Consider the following 26,489-nt stretch of genomic DNA (forward strand, 5'->3'; position numbering starts at 1 on the left):
CTGACCTGCCTTCTGCCACATTGGGTGGCCTAGCTGAACAGTGTGGTGAGTTCACCTTGATTGTGCAGATAAGGGAGAGCCATGTGCTGACCAGCCCACCCACTACCCAGGCTGAGATCCAGAGCTTTAAGTTGGAACATGTGAGAGGGTCAGTCCTGCTGAGCCAAAGCTGCAGGATCTCCAGGACACAGGGCAACAACAGGAGAACCAGGAGGAGTCCCTGGGAGGGTCCAGTATTGATGGTGTCATAGAAGCCAGAGTCTCAAACCAGACCAATGACTCATTTGCAACGAACATTTGCAAGTGAAGATGTGTGGACAGAGGGGTACACTGTGGGACACACTGACACACTACAGCTTCCACAATGGGATGATTTCTATGCTCTGTTTATTTCTTTGTTTTTTATTTGTGGGGAGGTTGCAAGGGTGAAAGGTAGATAGAGGGGGACGGGAAATTAGTGGGACTGGGGTGTATGGTGTGAAACTCACAAAGAATAAAATAATTTAAGAAGAGTCTGTTTGGCAAGCTATGAAAATGCACACTATCAGTTATAGGAACCTAGGATTCCAGCACATTCAAAGGATTTTGAAAGTTTCTGGGCTCATGCAAAGGTTTTGGCTGAAATAGTACTGCCACCTTGTGGCAGTCATTGGCATAGTTGTCCTGACAGAGAAAACATTAGTCTGCATGCCGCGGAGCTCTCGTAATAACATACCGCCTATCTTAAGAGCAGAAAATGGTATTACAATAGGAATTGCCTGTTCTATCACTAGAGACATCAAAAAGCTGCACCACAAAATCCACACAATTCATTTCTTGAGAGGCTTCTCTGAGGAATTGTGACAGATAAGCCGAACAGGTATACCATCTTTTTTTTCAAATATGAATTCTCACCCGGCTTCTGCTGCTCAGTGGTCACGGGACCTGAAACTGAACCTCAGCTCACTTTCCACCATGACAGAACAGTTTCTTGGTTGATGCGTAAGAATTCTTGTGTCATCGTGATACAAGTATAAAAACCCAGTTGCATACAGGGGCTGAGCCGTTGAGGGTGGAAGGACTTCTTTGTCCTAGGCAATGTTTAAGTGATTACAGAGTTGTGGGCTGTAGCCGATGTTCCCTGTTGACAGGAATATGTAAGTCTTGAGGAATGAGTGTTCTGAATACCACAGCGCTAGAGGTGTGCTCGTGGGAGACTGGGTAGAGTTTCCAAAGGACTGATACTGGAGCTCACAAGTGACCAGGGTGAAAAGATCCTTTTTTTTTTTTTTTTTTTTTTTTTTTTTTTGGTAAGGTGAACAAAATTCCAGACTGATTACCTGGCAACCTCTTAATGTAGCTGCCCAGGCAGCTAGCTACCTTTAGTAGATCTATTTGACCCTCATTCATCCCGAGCCACTAGTTTAGTAATGTGAACCCCGTGGAGATCTGTGCACAGAGGTCTAAACGTAAGTTCCCGTAAACATATAGGATTACTATGCAGTCCCCAAGGTGGCTCTAGGAAGTCTGACCCTCAGTTCATCTTGGGCTAGAATAACGTTTTGTGTGACAGCCTGGTTCTCTACTGAACACCCCAGGGCAGTGCTGGGGCCTGTGCAAGGCCATGTTTACCTTCTCTCAAAACAAGAGAATCTCAGCAAGGAGAATCCTAGGGGCTAAGCTGTCAAACTGACGTCAGAACTCATCGCTGGAAACAGTGTGGGTGAGAGATGCACTCGGTACTCACCCTGAGGGCTGGTAAGCGAAAGCATTTCCCCATTTGTGGGTGCTAGGGTCCGAGTAACTCAGACAATGGCACTCTGACCAAATTCTCTTTCCCACAGAACAAACTTTATCACATTGATAGTTCATTTGGAGGACCCAGAAAATTGTTGCTCAAACCACCAAACCATTGAAAATTGTGTGTGTAGGGGGGGTGATGTGTGTGGGGTGTGGTGTGTGGGTGGTGTGTGTGTGGTGTAGTATGTGTGTGTGGTGTCTATGTGGTGTGTGGGGGTTGTCTGTGGGGTGTGGTGTGTGGGTGGTGTGTATGTGGTGCAAGTGGGGTGTGTGCTGTGTATGGGGTGTGTATGTGTTTGTGTGTGGTATGTATGTGTGTTGTGTATGTGCTGTGTGTGTGGTGTGTGTGGTCTGTGGTATGTGTGTGTGTGTGTATGGTGTGTGGTCTGTGGTGTGTATGTGTGGTGTGTGTGTGGTGTGTGTGGGGGGTGTATAAGGTGTGTGGGGTGTGTGTGTGTATGTGCTGTGTGTGTGCTGTGTGTGGTCTGTGGTATGTGTGTGTGTATGGTGTGTGGTCTGTGGTGTGTGTGTGTGTGTGTGGTCTGTGTGGTCTGTGGTATGTGTGTGGGGTGTGTGTGTGGGGTGTGTAAGGTGTGTGGGGTGTGTGTGTGTGTGTGCTGTGTGTGTGCTGTGTGTGGTTTGTGGTATGTGTGTGTGTATGGTGTGTGGTCTGTGGTGTGTGTGTGTGTGTGTGTGTGTGTGGTCTGTGTGGTCTGTGGTATGTGTGTGGGGTGTGTGTGTGGGGTGTGTAGTGTGTGTGTGTGTGTGTGTGTGTGTGTGTGTGTGTTAGGGAACCGGTAACACACATGACTTCCTATCCCTCCTCCTGAACTGCACGGTTGGAAGGTAGCTGTACTCCACTTGGCCTCAGCACCCTCAGGACTTTCCCCTGAAGCCTGAGCGCACACCAGACGCTGGCAGTTTGGCATCGCTCTGGGTTGTAATTAATGACATCGCTCATTTTCTAGGTGAAGACAGGAAGACAGGAACTTCTAGGCAGATAGCAGTGCACTAGGAAAACCATCTTATTGGATGAAGTGTGAACAGCCAAGGGTGGCACTAGTTTGGAAGTCACCATAGCAACACGGGTATCAGGGCAGTGACAGCAGAAGCCCGGGTCTAGAAACATGTTCCTACGGACTGTAAACATTTTATAAACAATGGGTGTAATGTCGGTCAGATGAGCCGATGCCCTTGGTAAAACTGAGGGGCTCTGGCAGCATAGAACTTGAAGGAGAGGCTTAGACATACTGAGGTGAGACAGGCAAGCAGAAAGACTATGAAAACCAACTTGGTGCTCCAATCAACACAGAGAAGCTGCCATGATGTCTTTCTGAGGATACCTTCCTTCTCTGGGCTCTCTATAGTAAGGACTTAAGTTTCAGAACCTAGCCAGTGGGGTTGTGTGTCTGTCCTAGCTGGCTTTGCTTGCCTCGTGGCTTCCAAGAGCGCTCAGCAAACGCCTGGGAACGGGTGGGGGCGGGGCTGGAGGAGCAGAGAGGTGAAGTAGCTGTGGGCTCTGTTTGCCCCCCTCTTCGAGGCTCTCCATACAACTCCCGCCTTTAGTATTCAGCACAGCATTCTCAAGCCGGTGCGTGTCTAAATCTTTTAAAGTTTTCAAAGGGGTCCTTGCAGAAGAGACTGTGCATCGCCCAAACACTGCTCAAGTCTCCAAGAGAGACCAGAGTAAATGGGAAACACGGATAAAGGGGCTGAGCCATGTGTTTCACACCTTTGAATCAAAATCTGATGAATTCTTGCAGGAAAATAAGCTGATAGTGTCTAGTCAGGGCCAGGTAGCCCGGGGCTTACCCACAATTTTTTACATTCTTGCCAGAGGATTGTAAAGTGCACTTAGAGGGGACCGCGATGTGACTGGGCAAAACTGCTGAGGACCCTTGCAACGGCCCTGTGGGAGGGGGAGCAGGCACGCGGGGTCCAGGACGCAGCCTGTGCCTGGCCGCCGTGCAGTCTGGTGTTGGCGTGACGCCTGTCGCTTCCACTGGCTCTGACACCAGCGCAATGAAGACCAAGAACGTTAACTTGCTCTTGGCCCTCATTGCTGTCCTGCTCTTGGGCTTCTCCTGTTTCTGCATCTCCAGGCTGAACCAAACCAGTAAGTGGGGGTGGGGTGGGGTGGACGCGATAGTGGGGGATGAGAGAGATGGGGGCGCGCTCCATCCTGCCTCTCCAGAACCCCATCACCAGCGGGCGGCAGCGTCGTGGCTCTAGGACTGAAGGAAGGGAAACAAGGGAGACCATGGCGGTCCCCTGCCCCCCTCCTCGGCTGCGGACACACCCACGTCCAGTGGCGGTTGGGCTGTAAACGGCAGGACGTGGGAAGCGCGCTGATGGATCGGCCTCATGCTAGGGGTCCCTCCAAAACTGCCCCTCTCTTCTCACCCTCCTTCAGATCTCTTCCATACATCTCAAGAGGCTCCAGGACTTTCTTTCTCCTTTCTCAATAGCTTTAAATATTTTCAGAGAATTTGGGAGCACTTACAGAAAGACAGATCTGGTCTTTCCTCCCTTTACAAATTAGCTTATGTTTGATCTGGGCACTCAGGAGGCAAAGGCAGGCAGATCTTAATGAGTTCCACGCCAGCCAGAGAGCTACATAGTAAGGCCCTGTCTCCAAAAACAAACACCGACGAATTTTATGGGCAGACAGCCTTTTTGTTTTACTCTAAATTCGTGGGGCTAATAATTGATTTGTATGAGAATATTTAAACTCTGAGGAGGAGGCAGAGGGGGCAGAGGAGGTAGAGAGGGTAGAGGGGGAGGAAGGGGGGGCTTCTCTGTTTTTGTCTGTTTTGTTCCCTGATGTGAACCTAGTTAGTGATCAGAAAAAAAAAAAAAAAAAAAAAAAAAAAACAAAAAAACACTGTATGACATAGAACAAACAAAACAAACCTTTTTTTTTTTTTAAATAACCGATCGGGTAAATGAGTGAATGAACCAGTAGCTGTCCTGTTGTAAGAAATAGATGAACGAGGACAGAAGCAGAGAATCCCTTTTTGTGGGGTTTCCACAGTGCTTATGGGGGGAACAAATACAGCTAAAGCTTAGGACTGCAGCATGAGCCCCAGAGTTGGTGGCGAGAAAAGAGGACGGTATCCCGGGCCAGCTGTGTGGAACCCGTGGAGGTGGCACAAGGTAGAATGCCCCGTAATCAATCCAAGGAGGGGAGAAGCTGAAGCCACTTGGTGGGGCATAGAGGATGAGATCACAGAAGAGTGAAAAGAAAACGCTGATGACTTCCCATCAGCCTCAGGGCGCCCGGTAAGCCCTCCCTTCCAAGAAAGAATGCTTCAGTCTTATCTAGCCAGGGTCTCTGAAATGTCTTCAGGGCACCAAGCAGCCCTTCCTCCCAGGAAGAAATGTCCCAACCTTATCTAGACAGTTTAGCCCCTGGAGTGTGGGCCGAGAGAACCCCAAATAAAGCTCAAGTTGGCAGCAGCCAATCACCTTAAACGTCAAATGACCCCACCAGATGCTTGTATGCCTAATCACCACTGCTATAGCCCACCCTTTACAAGATGTATAAAAACTATACTAACGGGAAGTTTGGGGTCGTCTCTCCTCTGGATTTAGGCCACCCCAGTGCACTGGACTAATAAACCTCCCCGCTTTTACATTGATCCCTGATCTCTTGTCTCATTCATGGGAGCCTCAAATGGACAAGATTCAATGTGGGTCTTACCAGAAGACCTCGGATGGAGAGGCACCATGGTGCCACCTTTGGCAACTGTCGTTTGCACCTTTGTGGTGCTTCTCTGCGGATAAGTGTGGGGAGAGCCTAGGGTGGGGTCCCCTGGTGGTTTGATGGGGTTGTTGGTGGCTACATTGGGGTCTTGCTGGGGTCTCCCAGCTGGTCATTCTTTCGTTGATGTGGCCCATTAGTCTCAACCCTTGTGACTAGGGCTTCTTCATCAAGCAGGTGCAAGCTTTCGGTGAACCTGCAATACTGACTTGGGTCCCAGCTAACTGGAGATGTACGCCACTAAGCTGCCTGCCTGGCAAGCAGCTTCACAGATGTCCCATCTTGATTTAGCTGGTTCTTCGCATCCTTGATCCTCTCCAGCTGGTAACAGGATGTCTTGTGGCCCAGTGATTTGCAATTTTCAGAGAAACATGCCTCAGCCTAAATTAGGGGAGAAATGGCTCACCTTGGAACACCATATATGTGTGTGTGTGTGTTAATATATATAAATCTTTTTAAATATATATTTAATTATATATAACTATATATAATTAAAGCATAATATATATTTTAATATATATATTAATCTTTTCTGGGCTCTCTTTGGAGGAGGGAAATTCCCCTACACACCTCTACAAATGCAGGAGTATAATAAATCCCAGCAAGATCTGGGCTCTTAGGAGTATGGCAAACACATAAATTATTATTGACATCCATGAAGCCAATCTAGAAAGAAAAGCCCCCATGTCCAGGTGGCAGAGAGAAGTACTCAAAACAGTCGTGAGGATGTCTTCTGGAAGTTAAAATATGTATCTTTCCAGGGCACCAGTGTAGGCTGACCACTGCATGGGAAGGGAATTGGGGAAATGGAGATACACTAAGCTTTAGATTAGGGTAGTAGAATGTAAGAATTCATACTCGACTCAGTAAGTCAGGGGTTCCTGCAAGATCCACTCACTGAAACTAACACAACGCGAAACTGAGCCAGTAATTGTAGTAAATGCTCCAAGTGCTGATATATGTTTTGATTGGGTGTAAAATGTCTTTATTATGTTCACAAGAAGCACCTTTAAAAGACAAAATTTCCAGAACTGTAGACTGAATACAACTGCAAATCTAAGGCAAGGGAAATCTGATGTATCTGTGTCAATATTAGCAAAGGAAACTGTAACAGAAATGTCTAACAAACATGGCCACTCCAGAGACCAAGCAACTGCTCCCACTGTTCAGCCTTTTAACTTCTAGAAGATTCTTTATTTATCTAAACAAAGTGTCTGAGTACAGGTAGGTCATAGGCATGGGTTCCCAGGAAGGTCAGAAAAAGATGTCAGATCCCTGGAGCTGAAGTTACAGGTGGTCACAGGCTGTCTGATTTGAGGGTTAGGACTCAGAATCGAGTCTCTGAAAGAGCATCAAAGGCTCTTAGATGGTGAGCCATCTCCCCACCCCCACCACCGGGATTTTTACTTAGGAAATTGGACATTTGGTGAGGACTTGGAAATTTTGAATTTACACCAACTTCTCATGGAGAACTCTCGGGTCACTTCAGTTCTGAAGCAAAAGCATCTTGCTTATCAGAGCAGCACCACTCTGGTTCTACCAGGGCCAGCTGCTATGCCGGAACCATTACATTAGTACCAATGGTTTATGGGAACTTCTGTTCTTAAGAGCTAATCTTCACCCCTCATATCTATCTATACCCACCCATCCATCCACCCACCCATCCATCCACCCACCCTGCCACATCTGCTTCCTCTGCCTTTGTGGGCCAGTGGCCAATTAACCTCCGATCCCCCAAGGAAAAGGGAGACCCACACACGGGGAATTTAGGAGATCTGACTGTAGTGTAATTTGACTCTTTTTAGGTAGTTTGGAGAGCAATCTGAAACGCACTCTTCTTTGTTAGTTTTGCCTACTAACACCTCAGGTATTGTTTTCTGGGGATGACATTTGGGTGCAAGCAAATGGAAAACTTGAAAACAGACTGCCAATTCTTCACAGTGGGCCCTTAACCGCCTCAGTGAATTAATTACTTCTAAGTACATCAGACTGTTTCCCACTGTTCATTTACAGGAGTGTGTGCTTAGTTGGAACGCCCTTCCTTGCCTGTTGCCATATGAGAAAAATTTACATGTTCTTCAAGTTTTCAAATGCCTGCTTAGCTCAAAACTCCTTCCTACATGATTCCCAGGATCCCTGGCCTCCCTGTTCCTAGGGTGCTTTGCAGACTCCATTTTAACAATTATAATCAGTTGATTGAGATTGTCAGCTTACACAGAATAGTAAGTAAATCGACTGACATTGTTTCCTGTTTCTTGTCCCAGTGAGGGACACAGGTACAGTATAATCCAGTGAGGGCACAGGCTCAGTATAATCCAGTGAGGGCACAGGCTCAGTATAATCCAGTGAGGGCACAGGTACAGTATAGTCAAGTGAGGGGCACAGGCTCAGTATAATCCAGTGAGGGCACAGGTACAGTATGATTCAGTGAGGGGCACAGGTACAGTATAAGCCAGTGAGGGCACAGGCTCAGTATAATCCAGTGAGGGACACAGGCTCAGTATAATCCAGTGAGGGCACAGGCTCAGTATAATCCAGTGAGGGCACAGGCACAGTATAATCCAGTGAGCGGCAGAGGTACAGTATAATCCAGTGAGGGCACAGGTACAGTGTAATCCAGTGAGGGCATAGGTACAGTATAATCCAGTGAGGGCACAGGTACAGTGTAATCCAGTGAGGGCACAGGCTCAGTATAATCCAGTGAGGGCACAGGCACAGTATAATCCAGTGAGCGGCAGAGGTACAGTATAATCCAGTGAGGGCACAGGTACAGTGTAATCCAGTAAGGGCACAGGCTCAGTATAATCCAGTGAGGGACACAGGAACAGTATAATCCAGTGAGGCCACAGGCACAGTATAATCCAGTGAGGGAACAGGCACAGCATAATCCAGTGAGGGGCACAGGCTCAGTATAATCCAGTGAGGGCACAGGTACAGTATGATTCAGTGAGGGCACAGGTACAGTATAAGCCAGTGAGGGCACAGGCTCAGTATAATCCAGTGAGGGACACAGGCTCAGTATAATCCAGTGAGGGCACAGGCTCAGTATAATCCAGTGAGGGCACAGGCACAGTATAATCCAGTGAGGGCACAGGCACAGTATAATCCAGTGAGCGGCAGAGGTACAGTATAATCCAGTGAGGGCACAGGTACAGTGTAATCCAGTGAGGGCACAGGCTCAGTATAATCCAGTGAGGGACACAGGAACAGTATAATCCAGTGAGGCCACAGGCACAGTATAATCCAGTGAGGGAACAGGCACAGCATAATCCAGTGAGGGGCACAGGCTCAGTATAATCCAGTGAGGGCACAGGTACAGTATAAGCCAGTGAGGGCACAGGCACAGTATAATCCAGTGAGGGCACAGGCTCAGTATAATTCAGTGAGGGGCACAGTATAATCCAGTGAGGGGCACAGGCACAGTGTAATCCAGTGCCTTTCATCATTCCTCAGATGAATTGCACCAGATAACCTCAGGTCGTGGCTATATTGTGTTGGACCTTGTAAACCAAGGCAGGCAGTTTAGACTATGCAGTGAGCCTCTGGGAGCCTCTTCTAGTTCGGTATCGTTTCTGAGGAGTGAGTGGCCAATCAAGAGGCAAAGAGTACAACTGAAGGACTACCGCCTCAGTGGTGATAAAGAGAAAATGACAGCAGGGGCCTGTGATTTCTCTTCTCAGGACTTCAGTAAAATGTCCTTTCTAACTTAGCAAGGCTGGGCTAAGAAACACCTTCCCAACAAGCTCACAACTGATGGTGGCCGCTCATTTGTCTGACACTGCAGCCCCACGGCCCTGAGTGTGAACCCGCTGCTAGTGAGACTGAGGCCCCACTGTCCTTTATCCTTAAATAGTTCCAGCTCACATCAAATGTCTGAAGTCCTGTAGACTGTCTCTCTGCCAGGCAAAGCTTGCCTGTTGGGTGTGGACATCTCTGGTCATTCATTTTCAGCATCTGAATAGTGACATTGTGAGGTAAAAATGTCACACACAGACACAGACACACACACACACACACACACACACACACACACACACACACACACACCCCGCTGAGACCTTCCTAAAAGAGAATAGACATTCCACCAATTATCCTCAAAACTGAAATCTCATCTAGATGTAATGGGTCCACTGAGATGTAAAGTCTCTTTCATGTTTTCTCCTTTGCAGTGTGGTTATGAGAAATGTAAGCAAACAGACGTGGATCCCTCTCTTTTTCCTGTTTGAGACAGTCTTGCTAGACAGCTCAGCCTGGCCTGAATCTCACAGTCTTCGGCCTCAGCCTCCAGGGTGCTGACAGGATGTTCCCACACTTGGCGTTATCTGTTTTATTTTGTTTTGTTTTTTATCTCTGAGAGTAAGCTGTACCTGTTATGAAAGTGAGAATCAGTGATACTTAGGACCTTATCAGGAGTTTATTATTATTAAGTTTATTATTCTAGGCGACACATCTACCACTGAGCTACAGTCCCAGCCCTGAGGCCATTTATTTCATCTTTTGTATTTATCTGTCTATTTATTGGGGAGGCACGGGGCAGGTGAGGTCAGAGGAGAACTTTGGGAGTCAGTTCTCTTCTTGTGCCATGTACGTTCTGTCCTTCCTGCAGTTCTGCCAGTTCTTGGGGGGGGGGTTCATTTTTTATTTTTTATTGTTTTTAATAGATAGAAGTCACTAGCCAGGCATAGGGTGGATACTTTTAACTGGAGTACTCATAGGGAAAAGGCAGGCAGATCTCTGTGAGGTAGAGGTTCAAGGCCAGCCTGGTCTATAGAGTTCTGGGACAACCAGGGCTACATACACAGAGTCTGTGTCAAACGCACCCCAGCCTCACAGAAAGAAAGAAAGGAAGGAAGAAAGAAAGAAAGAAAAAGAAAGAAAGAAAGAAAGAAAACAAGCAAGGAAGAAAAAGAAAGAAAGAAAGAAAGAAAGAAAGAAAGAAAGAAAGAAAGAAAGAAAGGGGGTGTTTTCTTCATCACTGAAATCCACATAACAAGTCACTCACTGAATTATCTCCCCCATGTTTATGGGGTAAAACGGGGAACAGAAGTCAGCAGTCAGTGCTGTAACCCTACAACTGGGTCATACACTGGAGGACATTAAGCACTCAGTGATGGTTGTTGAAGACAGGGCTTCAGCAAGTAGCCCCGACTGACACAGACCTCACCGTGTAGACCAGGCTTGGCTTGGATTCACCTCACAAAGATCCCCCTGCCTCCACCTCCTGAGTGCTGGGTTCAAAGGGGCACACACCATACCTTGTCCGGTGAAGATGAATAGTTTTCATAGGGGGAGCCTGTATTTTTCAATGACACCCCTACTCCTCACCCCTCCCCATCCCAGACTGCCAACGTCTAACCACAACAGCTACTCTGTGCTTGTCCGTTTAGTTCTGTGTGTAAAATGATCTGTAGAAATGACTGTCATGCACCAGCTGGCTGCCCTCTCCTTTCCTTTGATCTTGGCCACTCATGGAAGCAGGACCAGTAAGGGGCCTTCAATTAAAAAAAAAAAAAACCAATAATAAGGCTAATTAACACTGTGGAAAAAAGATAATGGGTTCCCATGAGAACATCTTCTCTAGCTTTACTGATGGCCCTGAATGCCTTTCTAACTGATACTCTCTTACTCTAGGGCACTGTGCTTACCTGGTGACCCAGCGTGAGTCACCCATATTTACAGTAGCCCAGAGGGACAGATACAAAGAAGAAGGGAAATTCTTGGTATGGTCTCTGCTTTAAGAGCAGAGCCTAGAAAGAGTGCATGCCTGTTGTGTTGACTGCCTCTGTGATACCCATCTGCTCTTTCTCTCAAATCTGTACCCAGTGATTAGAAACGACTGGAGGGAAGAAACCATTATACAGATATCTCGGCTTCATGGCTCCGCCCCGCTTTGATTGCTGCAGCTGTGATTAAGCGCTCCAGCCAAAAGCAACTTAGAGGACAGGCTGTACTTCAGTTTGGGGTTATAGTCTATCATTGGAAAACAGTACCATATATGTACAACCCCACATACGATGGCTATACATATATAGTCATACATAGTGCCACATATACTCATACACAGCACCTTTGTTATCCAAAAACTTCATATTACCCGATAAGTGCACAAACTATACCTTTCTGTTTCCTTTGCAGATAATCGACTAATTAGCTGCAGAAACCACGTTTTGGAGATTAAGGAAACTATGCTACGTTTAAAAAACAAAAGTGAAAGTAATCGCCACAATCTGGTGAAAGTCTTGCGTCAAATGAATCATAAAACTGCCCACACAGCAAGGCCATCAGGAAATGTCCGTGCGTGCTGGTTTTGTCTTTGTGAATGCTCATCCATTTCACACAAACGTGGGGAGTTTAGTGCATCTGACTCTAGGTCAGTTTCCCCCAATAAACAAGCAAAGGAGCACTGGCTGTTTCATGTTGAGACATGCAAAACTCAGGCAAGATACGTGGGTGATATGCTTTCCTCATCTCCACCGTGATACGGATTTCCCCATCCTTTCTCTGAAGTCCACCCCATGCATGGTCAATTCAACAGAAGCAGCCAGAAGCCCTGGAATCATCTCTCACCCCTCCCCTTGCACACCTCCTGTTAATCATGTCCCACGCATCCATCTTCTCCATCTCAGTCTCCTGTGCCTCCCGTGGGTCCCCACTTTGTTTGCCGCTTCCAAAACGGTAGAAGGGATTACTTAGAGATGGTGTGAATAGAGTTGCTGAATGATGGAATTTTAGAAAGTTACAAATTTCAATGAAGGGAGCCTCAATCAAAGTAACAGGGCACCAACCACGGCACTTTTTACCCATGCTCCTCTGGGCACCAACCACGGCACTTTTTACCCATGCTCCTCTGGGCACCAACCACGGCACTTTTTACCCATGCTCCTCTGTCTGGGGCTGGCAGTTCTGCTGGCTTCTGGCACAGCTCACAGTGCTGGGCTTTAAAAGTGATGTTCATCAATAACCATTGAGCTATACCAGAAAGAATTATGATAACAATAACTTGCATGTATTTCCTCGAACACTAGTTCTGTGGATGGATTTACTATCAGGACGGAGAGATGGCTCAATAGTTCAGAGTGCCTCTCATCATCCCAGAAAACCAGAGTTCTGCTCCCAACACCTACCTCAGGAGCTGTGACTCCAACAAGGCATCTTATGCCCTCTTAAGGCCCTAGCAGGTCCTAGCACATGTGTGCATGCTAGGACGAGAATCCCCACTACCGCCTTACGAATAACGTTTTTTTAAAATTAAAGATTGCATCTCTGCCAAAGAAATAACATATTGTTGTGAACCCGGGGCCTCCTTTTGTCTCTTCCAGTTGAGAAGAAGGTGAACATATTGGGTCAGGATGAAACACTTCCTAACCAATTTGAAGCCTTGAAGTTCTTCCTTCCTCATCTAAGGACGGCAGGGAAAATTTCCCCGCGTATAGCCACCAGCAAGGGGAGAGCAGGCGGTAAGCACCGTTGGAAGTGGGAAACGGAATTCAAGTATTTTGATCTTGGGGGAGTCTATATGTTTCATTTTCAGTTAGCACACATAATGATGGGGTTCACTGTAAGATGTGAGTGTGTCATTGTGTGTGTCCTTGAGTATGTGTGCCGTCATGTATGTATATATGTCATTGTGTGTGTGTCATCATGGGTATGTATGTGTGTTGTTGTATACATATGTGTGTATGTCATTGTGTGTGTGATTGTGTGTGCATGTGTATGTGTGTCATTGTGTGAGGATGTGTGTCATTGTGTGTGTATGTGTGTCATCATGTGTTTATAATTGTGTATGTGTGGGGGGTTAGGGTTTATTTATTTATTTATTAATAATTTTGGTATTTTATTTTTTAGACTGGGTCTTACTATGTAACCCAGGCTGACCTTGAACTCATAATGCTTTTGCATCTGCTCCTGAGCCCTGGGGTTATAACCATGTTATCACTATTTTGTGAAGAAAAGGGAGTTTAGCCTTGAAGTGTGAGCTCAGGTTTCCCATGACCAAAACACAGCACTGCGATTAGAAACAGAGGCAATGGACCAGATCTGAGAATGTCTGACCTTTCCCAAATCTTCTTTGTCCAGGGAGTGGGTGGCCCAGGGTCAGATTCCTGGGCTGCCTGATTGTGCACAGGGCTTTGCTGGAACAGACTTGTGTTCATGTATATCTGCCCTTGCATGCCCGTGGCAGAGTGGGGTGTCTGTGACAGAAACAGCATTCGAAACAGCCAGAAGCCTGTAGAGTCTGACAGAAGAGGTGTGCCAGTCCCCGGATGAGACAGCTCCCTGGGAATAAACATGTATCACATGCCTCTGACATACAGCCCAAGCCTTCAGTGTGAGACGATGGTGTCATGGTACTCTGTGTGACACCTACTAAATTCTACTGTGTCCCCAACTCAAACTTGTTTTCTCATTGTTCTGCTTAGTCCCCAGAACCCAGGGCAGTGGAGCTAATTACTATCTACCCCGTCTTCCCGCTTTCCTACCCACAAAACCGGGGCTAATGAAGAACAAAAAATCGTTTGAGTGCATGTAGTGTGTGTGTGTGTGTGTGTGTGTGTGTGTGTGTGTGTAAACTATAGTTTACAGGAGAAGTTGAAAGACAACAGGAAAAATTACAGAGAAACTATAAGATATTAGGCTGAAGAATAGACAGCCTAAACTAAAGTATAAACAAATATAAATGGTAGAGAAACGAGAGCTCAGAAGGATGGTGTGGCACTGGTGTGGAATCAGAGTGACCAAGACTGCCAATGGAGGCTCAGTTCCTGTCCAGATCATGTGGAGCTTGAAGTGACTTCATTCATGTTTTCTACAAAGACAATATTTCATGGTATCTCTTCGAACCTGTTCAGAAAGAAAGGCAGGAGAGCCAGCCCCCTCGGGGCAATGTGTACTGAGTTAGCTAGGTAAAGCTGTGTTAACGCATGAAAAATGTTTTCTTTTCTTTTCTCTACAACAAAACGTAAGAAAGAACACGTTGAAGTCTAGTGCATTTATTCATGACCCACTGCAAAAGACAGAAAATGAAAACAGGACATAAAGTAAGACTGAGGGCCATTTTTGTAGTATGGCTCAAAAAGCTCTTCTTGACAAGGACAAGATGAACTCGCTCACAGGGGTAAGTGTGAGCCCATGGTAACCTACGGTTTGTTCCACATCTGTGCCCCCGCCTGCAGTTTCTTTTGCACTGGGAATCACCACCACCAACCGAGGGAACCACACCTACCTGAAGCAGACGGTGGACTCTGTTCTCTCCAGAATGACCCCCAAAGAAGAGGAGGACTTGGTGGTGATCATCTCTGTCACTGACGTATGTATGGGACAGTGTTCCCTTCATCCCTCTGGAGCCTCCCAAATCTCCTCAATTCCGTGAGGAATATTTCTTCTTCACATAAAGGAAACAATCCACAGTTGCCTTTAAAAGAGGCTAGGGTAAAATATTTAGTACTTAGGCTGGTTCCAAGAACTGTATAAATAAACATGAATCTTACGGGAGAGCCATACGATTGCTAAAACTGAGCTGCAGTTAACATGGAATGCTTGCATTTGGTAAGATAAAAATTATTACACTTAATTATAAAATCAATTCATTTAATTGTAACAGTACATTTCAAATAGACTATTGAAACCATTACTGATAAAAAATTTCCAAGCTCAATAAAAGGTTGCTGTGTGAATCATTAAAAACCAGTAAATACTACTAACTGAAGGCCCTAGGCCTGAAGACTGCAGAGAATTCTTCCAGACACGTTAGCCTGCACAATGTTTCCGTGACGCACGTCTCACTATCCCGATTTTAAAAGCACCTGTCTCCTTTTTTATTTGTTATTTAAAACAAATTCTAAATTTAAATACATTTTGATCAAATTCTTTCCCTCCCCCAAGTTCTTCCAGATCCTTTACCCTACCCTACTTACCCAACTTTGAGTTTCTTCCTCAAAAACTCAATACAACAAACCCCCAGAACTGGAAAAAAAAAAACAAAAAAAAAACACAAAAACCAAAATTAAACACCACCATCACGAACCCTCAACACACACACACACATACATATATATACACACATGTGCATACACACATATATACACATGCATACACACATGTGCACACACACACACACACACACACACACACAGACACACACACGCATAACACAAAACCTATGTAGTCCATTAGACATTGGTGAACTACTCCTCCTGGATATGTGAGCTGTCCTGGCGTGGTTGACACACCCCGTGTCACTCAATTGGAGAAAACCAATTTTCCCTCTCGAAGCAGATCTAAGTGACAGTTGAGTTGTTGACCTTTACCCTAGTGACTAGGTTTTCATTTATTCATTTAAAAATATACAAAAAATAAAACATGATGGGGTAAAACAAACCATATCACATCAAATTTGAACAAGACAAACCAAGAGAAGAAAAAAAAAGCCCAAAAGAAGGCACAAGAATCTTAGACCCATGGGTTCACACACTCAGGATCTCATAGAAACATTAAATGTATACCCAGACGGCCTGGCATAGACCTGGGCCAGCCCTATCTCCAACCCATAATGGTAACCACTCTTCCCTTTTGAGAATTTGAGTAAACTATAAAGAATGTGTGCTATTTCAGAGTTTTGGGGAGAGGAATTGACAGTATGTATCACACTTTAAAATTCAATTTCTGGAAACTTGTTCTTAGTATCTCTTATATCTGAACACAGTGACAGTAGGGGACACTCAGAGCTAGTCAGGAACACAGACTGTGCCTCTGTGATCATTCTCCAAAGAACAGCTGCTCTGCTTCCTGTCACAGGAGCTTTTCTGAGCCCACTACATCTATAAAATCGGGGTGATCCTGTTTTTACACCACAGGACTTTTGAGGTTGACAGTAGCTGATGGGCTTCCCATGTCTGTCATTTTACATGTGTGTGGGTTGGAGATATAATTTAAGTGTGATTGATGTAGTAACATTCATACTTGGACACGGGGAAAGTATGCAGTATTTTTTGTACACAAGTAAGTTTTTAAAATAAATGTGCATTAAGCCATGGGGACATTTCACACATAAATTTCATGGAGCAAAAATGTTACATTAATAAAACCGTGAGGCACCCTGAGTTGCAGTAATTTCTCTTCTTCTTTTTAGACTGATGAAAGTTATTTAAAATCTGTTGTTCACATGGTTAAAACCAAGTAAGTACTTTCCGATAAATTTCAACATCAGCCACTCTTGATTCTTAGGTCATGCTTTTTCCTGTCCAATTGTATTATTTATTTATTTATTTATTTATTTATTTATTTATTTATTTATCACACTCTCTTTAGTGAATCCGAGGAGTGGAGAGGAGCCTGTGGCCTTTTCTAATCTGTGATAAAGTATAGCACAGAAAGTTTGCAGACTGCTTATTAGAATTTGTATTTTCCTGCTGTATCTGACTCTACCTGCAGATAGGGAGAAGGCAGAGACGAGCTGATCTAAAGGTAAAAATAGACGTCCAGGGCAGATGAAGTCAGAGAGCTCATTCCTGTCATAGAACCCACTGGGAAGGCACAGAGGTCCAAAGGGCAATGGATAAGACTTTTGGAACTTTAAGTGCACTTGGAGCATGGATATCTGAGGTTAAGGAGGGAGGTTTGGTAGGCCATGGTGAGATTCTGAGCTAAGCTAGGAAATTTGCAATTTCCTATGGACCAGGGCCAGAAGCTTCAGCACTGAGCTGAGTCTAGCTAACAGGAGTGTATCTAGCAACAATGCATTGTGTTTTGGTTTACCCTACTTAGTAGTTGACAAGGGTAAGCCCGACAATGAGAGTTCAAATCCCACACTGCAAAAACAAAGCCAGGTAGCCTGGCAGCCCATCCATAAGCTAGCGCATAGGAGGCAGAGATGGAGTCCCTGAGCAAGCTGGCTGGCCAGACTAGTTGAGTTGGTGAGCTCTCTTAAGATTAGGTGGGAGAGCCCACATCAGTACACAAGGTAGAGAGAGACCAAGGGCGACACCTAAAGTCAACCCCAGACATCTACACACAACATAGGAATGTGAATAGATACATGTATCCACATATAAAAATCAGTGGCTTCAGAAATTGCTGTAGTTTATGGCTGAAAATGAAGAATAGGGAAGTATGTGGGGGCTGGAGAGGTGGCTCAGCTGTTAGAGGAGAGCAAGGCTCACAACCAAAACTAAGAAAAGTGTGAGACGGTGCGAGAGGCAGGCAGTCTGAATAATCATTTTTAAGTTGTGGCAATTCGACAACTCAATTATTCGATTCTGTGGGATGAGTGTGTATGTGTGTAGATGTGATGTGTTTGTACTCGGTGTATACATGTGTGTAGGGGCGTACCACCAGTAACGTGGAGGCCAGGGGAGGATTTCAAGCGTCTCTGCCTCGTTCATTACCCCAGCTGAGCCACCTCTGCAGCCCTCCCTGACATTATCTCTGGAACTATATAGAGAATCCCACATTCATACAGGGTGTCTCACTGAACCTGGAGGTAGACTCACAGCCAGGAAGCCCTAGGAACGCCTGACTCCACCCTCCAGCCTTAGGAATGCCTGACTCCGCCCTCCAGCCCTAGGAATGCCTGACTCCGCCCTCCAGCCCTAGGAATGCCTGACTCCGCCCTCCAGCCTTAGGAATGCCTGACTCCACCCTCCAGCCTTAGGAATGCCTGACTCCGCCCTCCAGCTCTAGGAATGCCTGACTCCGCCCTCCAGCTCTAGGAATGCTCCTGACTCCGCCCTCCAAGGGTGCCAGGGTTACAATACAGCCATACCTGGCTTTTAGCATGGGTTCTGGGATACCAGCTTGGGTCCTCATGCGTATGCAGCAACAGTTTTACCTCGTGAACTCTCTTCCCAGCTCACATCAGCCGTGACAGACCAGCACATTATAGAATAAGTGATTTCAAAAATGCAGTCATGAGACTTGGAGGTATTTGTTGGCAGTTCAATCCCAAACACCAATTTTTTTCTAAGTGATTGTCTCTCAATTATCATATGTCAGTTAATGTAAATGTGTCAGTTGTAAATCCATGTTTAGTTTCATAAAGTTTAGCTAAAGTCTTTTGTTCACTTCTCCTAAGGTAATGAAAAAGTGCTTTAGATTTGTAGTGATCATAAATTTGGAACTTCCCAATAACTTTATTGTGTTACATATATATGTTTACATGTGTGTGTGTGTGTATGTGTGTGTGTAAAATACTTTATTGGGATTGAATATAAGTTCATTTTATACAAAACCATACTACTGCAAGGTTTCCCCATACATACTATATTACTGTATTGTGAAATTATTAAAAAAACAATCCTCGCTAATACTGGCAATGTGGTCTCCCCTCCCCCATTGGGAGCTGCAAGCCACAGTCTTCCCAGGTTCCCTTCTGCTCACATTTCCCAAGCTATCCTTCCCCTGTGGCTAGCCTAGGACTGCTGGCCACTGGCTCTGAACCCCTTTCCCCTAGAAGACTCTACAGGCTTATACTTTATCAGCCAGATTTATAACAGTAAATCTCCAACTGCAAAATGCCTGTGCTAAGAACTTAGAACCCAACTGCTATAAACACAAGCTGCAGGTCTAGATGGAGCCAATGCACCCTGCATTATTCTATTGTTCTTCTATGACATCCATGGCCACCTGTGACTCTTTCAAGCCACATGGATCAGGTTCATCTTCTTCCTCCATCTTACCCATCTCCCTTCTGTCTCTGTCCCTCTCTGAAACTTGCAGCCCCACCTTCCTTTTTCATTGTCCAACCACAGGCTCTAGCCTTATGTTTCACCTGCCTACAGACAGCAATCCACATATTACTGTGAAGAAAACTATCCACTTGCAAGGGTGACTGTCAGTTCTGGAGTAATCATCACAAGGACTTTTGATGTGACGTAAACTTAAAAGCCAGAAAAATCTTTTTAAAAAAATCTTAGAAAGCTGCCACCATGCAGAACCACAAGAGACTAAATGTCCATCACTAAGGGGGATTATATCAACAAATGGGAACTTATTTGGCCTTTTGTGCCTTTGGATTTGGGGTGATGCTCTCTGCAGTCTAAACTTCTTAGTAGCCTCCGCAGTTCAAGCTTCTCTATCAGAGTGGATACTGAAATTCCATGTGACTTTGATCTGCCTCTACTTAATTCCTGCATATACCTTTAAGTTATATAATTTCATTTTAAAATTAGATACTCTGTCACTTATTTTTACTTCTAGCTAAGCTTAAGCCCCTCTTCTTGTCTCCTAGACAACTAGTTTTACTTTGTGAGGAAATATTAGAATTAATTCTTCTAAGTTTTACACCAGAAGATGGGTGTGGCAGCAGACTATATAATTCTAGTGCTTTGGGGACAGAGGCAGGAGGACCAGCCATGGTCAATATTAAATAGTCCAAGCATAGTCCGCACAGTCAGTGGGCTGTAGAAGTGAGTCAGGCCAGGTCTGGCTAGCCATTTAGTCGCCTTCAGAAACTGTACTGCTGTTGAGTGGAGCTCTTTGTAAATGGAATGTATCCACTCGGAAAAGGATCTGATGCAGTATTTTTCTTGTAACTACTTTCTTACGGTAACCGGCCTTTCTCTCCTCTTGACTGTCAAAGGGTGCCTCTGGCAGTGACCCTATGAAAACTCATAGTATCTATAACCCTGTGGGAAATGTGCTTGATATTTTGTGTGCTGGTTTGGGTTCATGCATGCCACAGTTTGTGCACGGAGGTCAGTGGACAGTTCTATAGTAATTGGTTCCCTCTTCCACATCGATGTGGGTTCCAGAGATGGAACTTGAGTCACTCGGTTTGTGAGACAAGGGTCTTTATCCACTGAGCCATCCTGCTGGTCCATATATTTTAATTTACTAATACGTCTTTCATTAATCTATAAATACTTGGGCTAGGAAATATTTATTTACATATATTATTGGTACCTGTAAGGTAACCCAAGTCAATATGTCATGTGACATGCTTAAAGAAGATATGTTAAGTATTGACGTTAGTTTGGTGAGATAAGGAATTCAACTCTATTGGCATTCAGCCTTCCTTTACTTGTATTTATAGATTCAAAGAGCAAGTGCGGTCCGGACTCTTGGAGGTCATTTCAATGCCGACCGTCTTTTATCCAAAAACATTACTGGACAAGAAAACAATAAAGGACTTAGAAAGGTAGGTCAAAGAACAGGATCTGAGAGAGAATATCCCAAGGATGTCTTGGAACAGGCATCTGGGAGATGATCAAACTCCAGCGTGGGGACACGAGGGAGCCAGGTCCTACTGACTGGCAAGGGTTGTGAATCCCCCGAGGCCAGTTCAATGACATTTAGTTGGTAGCATGAAATTAACCATGAAAACGAGCAAAATATCCAGGAGGAAGCCCATCTGCCCCCATTCTGAACTAACTAGTAAACATTTGCCAGTGCACTGGATGATGCTCTGCTCCTGCTCATAAACAACATTCAGCAGAAACACAGCTGAGATGGTGGCAAAGCCTGGGATTGAATTCATTGCCCCTAAAAGTTATTCCCAGCTTTTCTATGTATTAGACATTTTAGACAAGTAAATTGGCCTTTTCCACTGAATTTCCACAACTTTACCAATACAGTCAGTAAAATACTACAAATGCATATGTTTAGTAGACAAACCAGATTGTTCAGAAGCTGTGAGAATAAAACCTGACAATACTGATGAAAGAATATTAAAAAGTTGAAACCTTTACACACAGACAAATGTTTATATATTTTAGGTAATAAATGTGGTATTTTGAGAAATGTATTCAGTTGATTTCTCAAAAATAAATAATAATAAAGAGTAAGGATTGCCAGATATTTCTCCCCTGAGGACCTTTCTGCTCATATTATATCACGTGTGGTGTGTTTAAATCTTAAACTATGTAAGGGGTTTGTTTGTCCTTAGGTTAGTGTAGTACTGTGAGCTCTGGAAGTTTCCATAGTACTTTACTTTCCTGCAGCTCTTCTTCCTCAGTCCTCTGACTTGACACTCCGCATCACACTTCCCAGCCCTTTCCTACTGCCTTGGGTTGGCCCAGGCCTGCTCTGGCTCAGACTTTACTTGGTCTGCCTTCTCTTCTCTGTAGTCAGAAGATTGTATTTTACATGAGATCAAGTCCAAAGCCTCCCATAAGTCATAGGACACCCTTCCTACTGTGGTTGGTCTCTGGCACCCCTGACCCCCGGCCCCAGCTCTCCCTGCTCTGTAGCTGAGGTGGCTAGTCCCCCACACTGCAGGCCTGGGCATTGCATTTCGGCTACATGGGGTACTCAGGCCTTTTCTGCCTGACTGTTTCCATCTTGTTGTCCAATGATCTTCTTTATTGACATCTTTACCCAACATTTAATTTAATTGCTCTAACTTTCCCAATTCTGTTTCTAATATGTAGACCCCAGGACAAGAACTGGCTTGTGTTCTGTTCTGTATATCTCTAGGACATGGCCTAGTGTCCTGTTTGCTAATGAATCACAATAAGATTTCTGTATACGTTCATGTGAGCAAGAAAGGATATATAGTTTGCTATTTGTTGTTGTGATAAAACATTGACCAGAAGCAGTTTAGGAGAGAAAAGGATTTATTTAGCATAAAGTTCCACATCACAGACCATTGCTGAAGGATGCCAAGGAGTTTGAAACAGGACCCAATGGAGAAATACTTCTTCTTGGCTTCATCTCCAAGGCTTGCACAGCTACTTTTTAAAATACAGCCTAGGGATGGCACTGCCCACAGTGGGCCAGGCTCTCCAGCACCAATCATAAGTCAAGAAAATGCACCTACCATAGCCTATAGGCCAATCTGACGGAGGCAGTCCCTCGGCTGAGAGTCCCTCTTTCTAAGTGAGTCCAGTCTTTGTAGAGTGGACAATAAACGGATCAGCATATATTGGCACAGCTATATATCCACTAGAAATGGCAGAAAGTCATGAAGCCAGTACAGCCGTTTGACACAGTTCCAGCAAAGTTGAGCTGAATGCTGCCTTTCCATCTCTCACTTTTAGGTTTTGGTCTCTGTGTGTGGTATTCTTGGAGAGTTTCTGCATTATGATTCATTTTATGCCTTTCCCTGAGAAAATTATGTCTGATTCTTTTAGGAATATCCCATACTTACTATCCCTTCTGTCTTTAGGGGAATAACTTTATCTGGCCCTATTGGAAAGTCTTCTTATACTCTGGAGATGGTGATAAGCACGGATAAGAGCAAAGCTAGGAATTTCTTTGTGAGGCCATGACTCCGGGAATCTTGGGGTATCCCCTGCCCCTAAGCAAACTCAAACAGTACAATAGAAACAGGGTAAACTTAGAGATAGCTGACAACTCCAGCTGGCCAGGAGAATTGGTAACAGACTCAAAGCCTCTTTTCATAATATGCCTAGAGCTCTCTTAAAATGTAGCTTAAAGATAGAGGATCAAAGGGTTCACCCCTGAAGACAAAGAACTTAGCGCAGAAGATGTTGACTAAAAATAACATTTCCTACTGAATCGTGTATATAACGAAATGATATAAAAAGGGAATTAGGCATCAATATTTGTTTTCATAAAAGACCAGTCTAGATATTTTCTATTTGTCTGGGGCACTTGAAAATCCTGCCAACCTACAAGCAGGCTGCCATATAATAATTGTGTTTGCATTGGCGGAGACATTCTTTACATTTTCTGAACTGGAGTTTCAGGACTGATTATAAAAATGAAATCTGTTCTAGTTGTACTTCCTCTAATTGTGACAGAACTTGTAAACCTGGACATGTAATGATGAATCAAACACATGTCCAGAGACAAAATGATGTTATCTGCACTTCTCGAATGATCAGTAGTCTGTCCTCATAAGTAAAGGCCTGTATAAATAAAGAAACAACCAGATTACTAGTTGCTCAGAGCTTATCTGCTTCTCTCCACTATGGGGATCCTATCAGCTGCCAGGGGCTGGTCCCTGGAAGATAGTAACTTTATTACTTAAATAAAAATTTAGCTAAAATGCAGTCCTAGTTTAGTAGAGGCAGGTACTTCCTGCCCACTCAATGAAGAGGAGAAGCTCTTTAATGGAATTTTAATATAGATATATTTACATTTGTACTGTTGTACCAAAAAAATGTAAGCTGTTTAATTACTGAAATATGCCTTTAAGTTGATCTGCTAGAATGAACATTAACCGATTTCATTGTTTGCTTTCAGTTGGCAAATCAAACAAGCACTGGACTTTTGTGTTCTGATGCTGTATGCACAGCCCAAGGCCACATATTATTTACAGGTGAAAACTTGATATACATGCGCTTTAAACAAAAGTATCCCTCTTTCTGTCCTTCCTTAAATTACTTGCTTTCACCCTGAGTTTCAAATAGGATACATTTCTAAAGTCAATATGCCCAAAGAAAGTGTAAGATGGAGTGTGAGTTCCTCTTCTTGCTGTGTTTACTGTCACAGAGGACTGAAGTTAAAGGGCAGAAGCTGAAAGGGAAATTTAAGCTACTGAGGGGGGTTAGAAATCGCCCCGTGTCTGTGTCTGACCCCATAGGCTCAGGCACAGAAGCACTTACTACAGGTCTTGCGGCAGAGCTGCCCAGATGTTGACCACACCTTCCCTCTCACTTTGTGAGTGGCACAGTTCTATGCGGTCTTTGTGCAGTGCAGAAATGAGTCCATCCTGGGTATACATCTCCTTCCTGTCTCTGCCAATTGCCACACAAAGTGGCATGGTTCCCATAAGCATGTATCTCACTACAGAGAAATGTCTGCACGTATAATGTTTTCAGAATTATCAGAGGAGGCCCAGGAAAAAGCTAGAGAAAGGCCGAAGGTCAGCTCTTCCCTCTGCAAGGAAAACAAATCCTTCTGCTCCATAGTCGGTGGTGAAGTAAAGAAACTCCAGATGCAGCCCGAGTTCCTTCCATCCGGGAACAAGTTTTGCTTTGTGCCCTCCTGATGCGGGACACTGCTTGGTTTAAGGCTCTCACGTCATGTATATAAATCAGGAAAGACAGCTCTCACACTACCCCCTTGCCCAGGGAAGCCTCCTTTTAAGGATCCCAGCAGCATCCTTCTGACCACTGAGGTGTGAATGGCAATGGTTAGCTCCCTCCTTCCCTCTCAGCAACCGTGGTAGCTACAGATAGAAACACCTCAGCATCTCATGATGGCGACAGACAGAAACACCGCAGCATCTCAGGCACAGAGCAAGTGTGTGTGTCATTCTCTTGATGTTTGTGCTTCTGCTGTAAGTTACCATGTTGAAGTCCCAGTCCTCAGATGTGAGGACTAGGTCTTTCCAGTACTGAGAACTCTGGAGTGTGTCTTAGTCCTGAGGACAGAGCCCTAGGGACTGGGATTAATGGTTGCATACAGAAGACCTTCACTCTGTCAGAGAACACAGTAAACAGCTCCACGAAGACTGAGCATCATCACACCCCAAGTCTCCTAGCACATGCATCTGAACTCTGGGGAGCCCAGGACCCCCAGAACTAATTGGCTTTACTGTTTGCTGTGTGTAAGCTAGTCTACGGAATCTTCTTATAAAACCAGAATGGACTATGATAATCACATTAGAAGCTGAAGTGTTGATGAGAGTTAAGATGGGTTCATAAAGGTCTCAGAGACTTAAGAAGACGGTCAGCACTTAGAAGAGAAAAGGTGCTGTTAGGTTTCATTACTCTTGGTGCATTAGATTAAAGACTGAGATGGTTTCTGTGCATTTGATTGGAAGAACTGTTCATCTTTTAGATATAACTTAATGGTATAATCTGGAGGTATTAATGCTTTTTTTAAATTTGGCTTTTTTCCCCTTTAGTTAGAAGATGATATCGTAGCAAAAGAGATGTATTTTACAAAAATGAAAGATTTTGTAAATAGTCTCACTTCAAAAGATTGGTTTTATATTGAGTTTTCAGTCCTTGGATTTATAGGTAAGCCATAGTTTATCATGGAAAATCACATTGGCTCAAGCTCTCTTTTCTCCTTTCATTATTTACTTCTGTATTTATGTATTTATTTATTTTCTTACTAAGACAGGCTCTTGTAACGTAGCTCAGATTGGCCACAAACTCTCATCCAGGCAGGACCTCAAAATATTAATCCTTCTGCCCCATTTCCAAATGCTGGGATTATAGGTGCATGCCACCATCCTCCACTTAAAGATTGGCTTTCCTGTCTGTCTGCCTGTCTGTCTAGGCTAACATATTTTGATCACTTTTTTCTAATAGACACCATAAATGAGCAAATTAACATTTACACATATTGCACAAACATAAAGTTGGATGCTATGAGTATGCACCTGTTCATTGACAATCGCGTACTATCCCTTTTTTGTGAACAGGAATGCTGACGGGCCAGGGATATACCTCAGTTGGACAGTGTGTGCTCAGCACTCGCTAGACTGCAAGTCCAATCCCAATACCTCAGCCAACAAACTGACCAATTAGAAAAGCCAGCTGACTCTCAGAGACGTAGAGTTTCAGGGCTTTGGTACTTGAGTGTCTAATCTCCAAGATGTCCAAGTTGCTACTCCTAATTTCCTGTAACACTTGGGTTCTCAAGGTGCTATCCTTCAGCACTAACCAAGAGGATAGAATGCCTGCTCCTTTGAATGTGACAGACAATGCTTATGCCATATGCCTGCTCATGAGTTTGCTTTCCTCCACAGGAAAACTTTTTCACTCGAAGGACCTGACTGACTTTGTGCATTTTTTCCTGATGTTCTACAAAACAAAGCCTATTGATATACTTTTAGATGACATTTTCCTGATTCGGGTGCGCTGCTGCGGGGAGCCTCTTGTGAGTGTCCCTGGTGGGGGTGTGCAGCTGGGAAGAGCCTGTTGTGGATGCTTGACTTAGTTAAGGTTTTACTGCTGTAAACAGACACCATGACCAAGGCAAGTCTTATAAAGGCAACATTTAATTGGGGCTGGCTTGCAGGTTCAGAGGTTCAGTCCATTATCATCAAGGCAGGAACATGACAGCATCCAGGCAGGCATGACGTAGAAAG

The 26,489-nt window shown here is 44.6% G+C and overlaps 1 protein-coding gene across 1 annotated transcript in view; it reads left to right on the forward strand.

The window, feature by feature from the left end:
* Positions 1-3,801: 3,801 nt before the first annotated feature.
* Positions 3,802-26,489, forward strand: part of MGAT4D (MGAT4 family member D) — a gene marked incomplete at both ends in the record, with an annotated part of 33,956 nt that continues 11,268 nt past the window's right edge. The window contains 9 exons of the mRNA XM_080936635.1: positions 3,802-3,895; positions 11,678-11,836; positions 12,862-12,999; positions 14,716-14,849; positions 16,671-16,717; positions 20,571-20,675; positions 23,687-23,762; positions 25,296-25,410; positions 26,148-26,278. Coding sequence (XP_080792761.1) covers positions 3,802-3,895; positions 11,678-11,836; positions 12,862-12,999; positions 14,716-14,849; positions 16,671-16,717; positions 20,571-20,675; positions 23,687-23,762; positions 25,296-25,410; positions 26,148-26,278 — 999 coding nt within the window. The remainder of the gene's footprint in view (positions 3,896-11,677; positions 11,837-12,861; positions 13,000-14,715; positions 14,850-16,670; positions 16,718-20,570; positions 20,676-23,686; positions 23,763-25,295; positions 25,411-26,147; positions 26,279-26,489) is intronic.

The sequence above is a fragment of the Micromys minutus genome, assembly GCF_963924665.1.
Source record: "Micromys minutus genome assembly, chromosome: 24".
Classification (NCBI taxonomy): domain Eukaryota; kingdom Metazoa; phylum Chordata; class Mammalia; order Rodentia; family Muridae; genus Micromys; species Micromys minutus.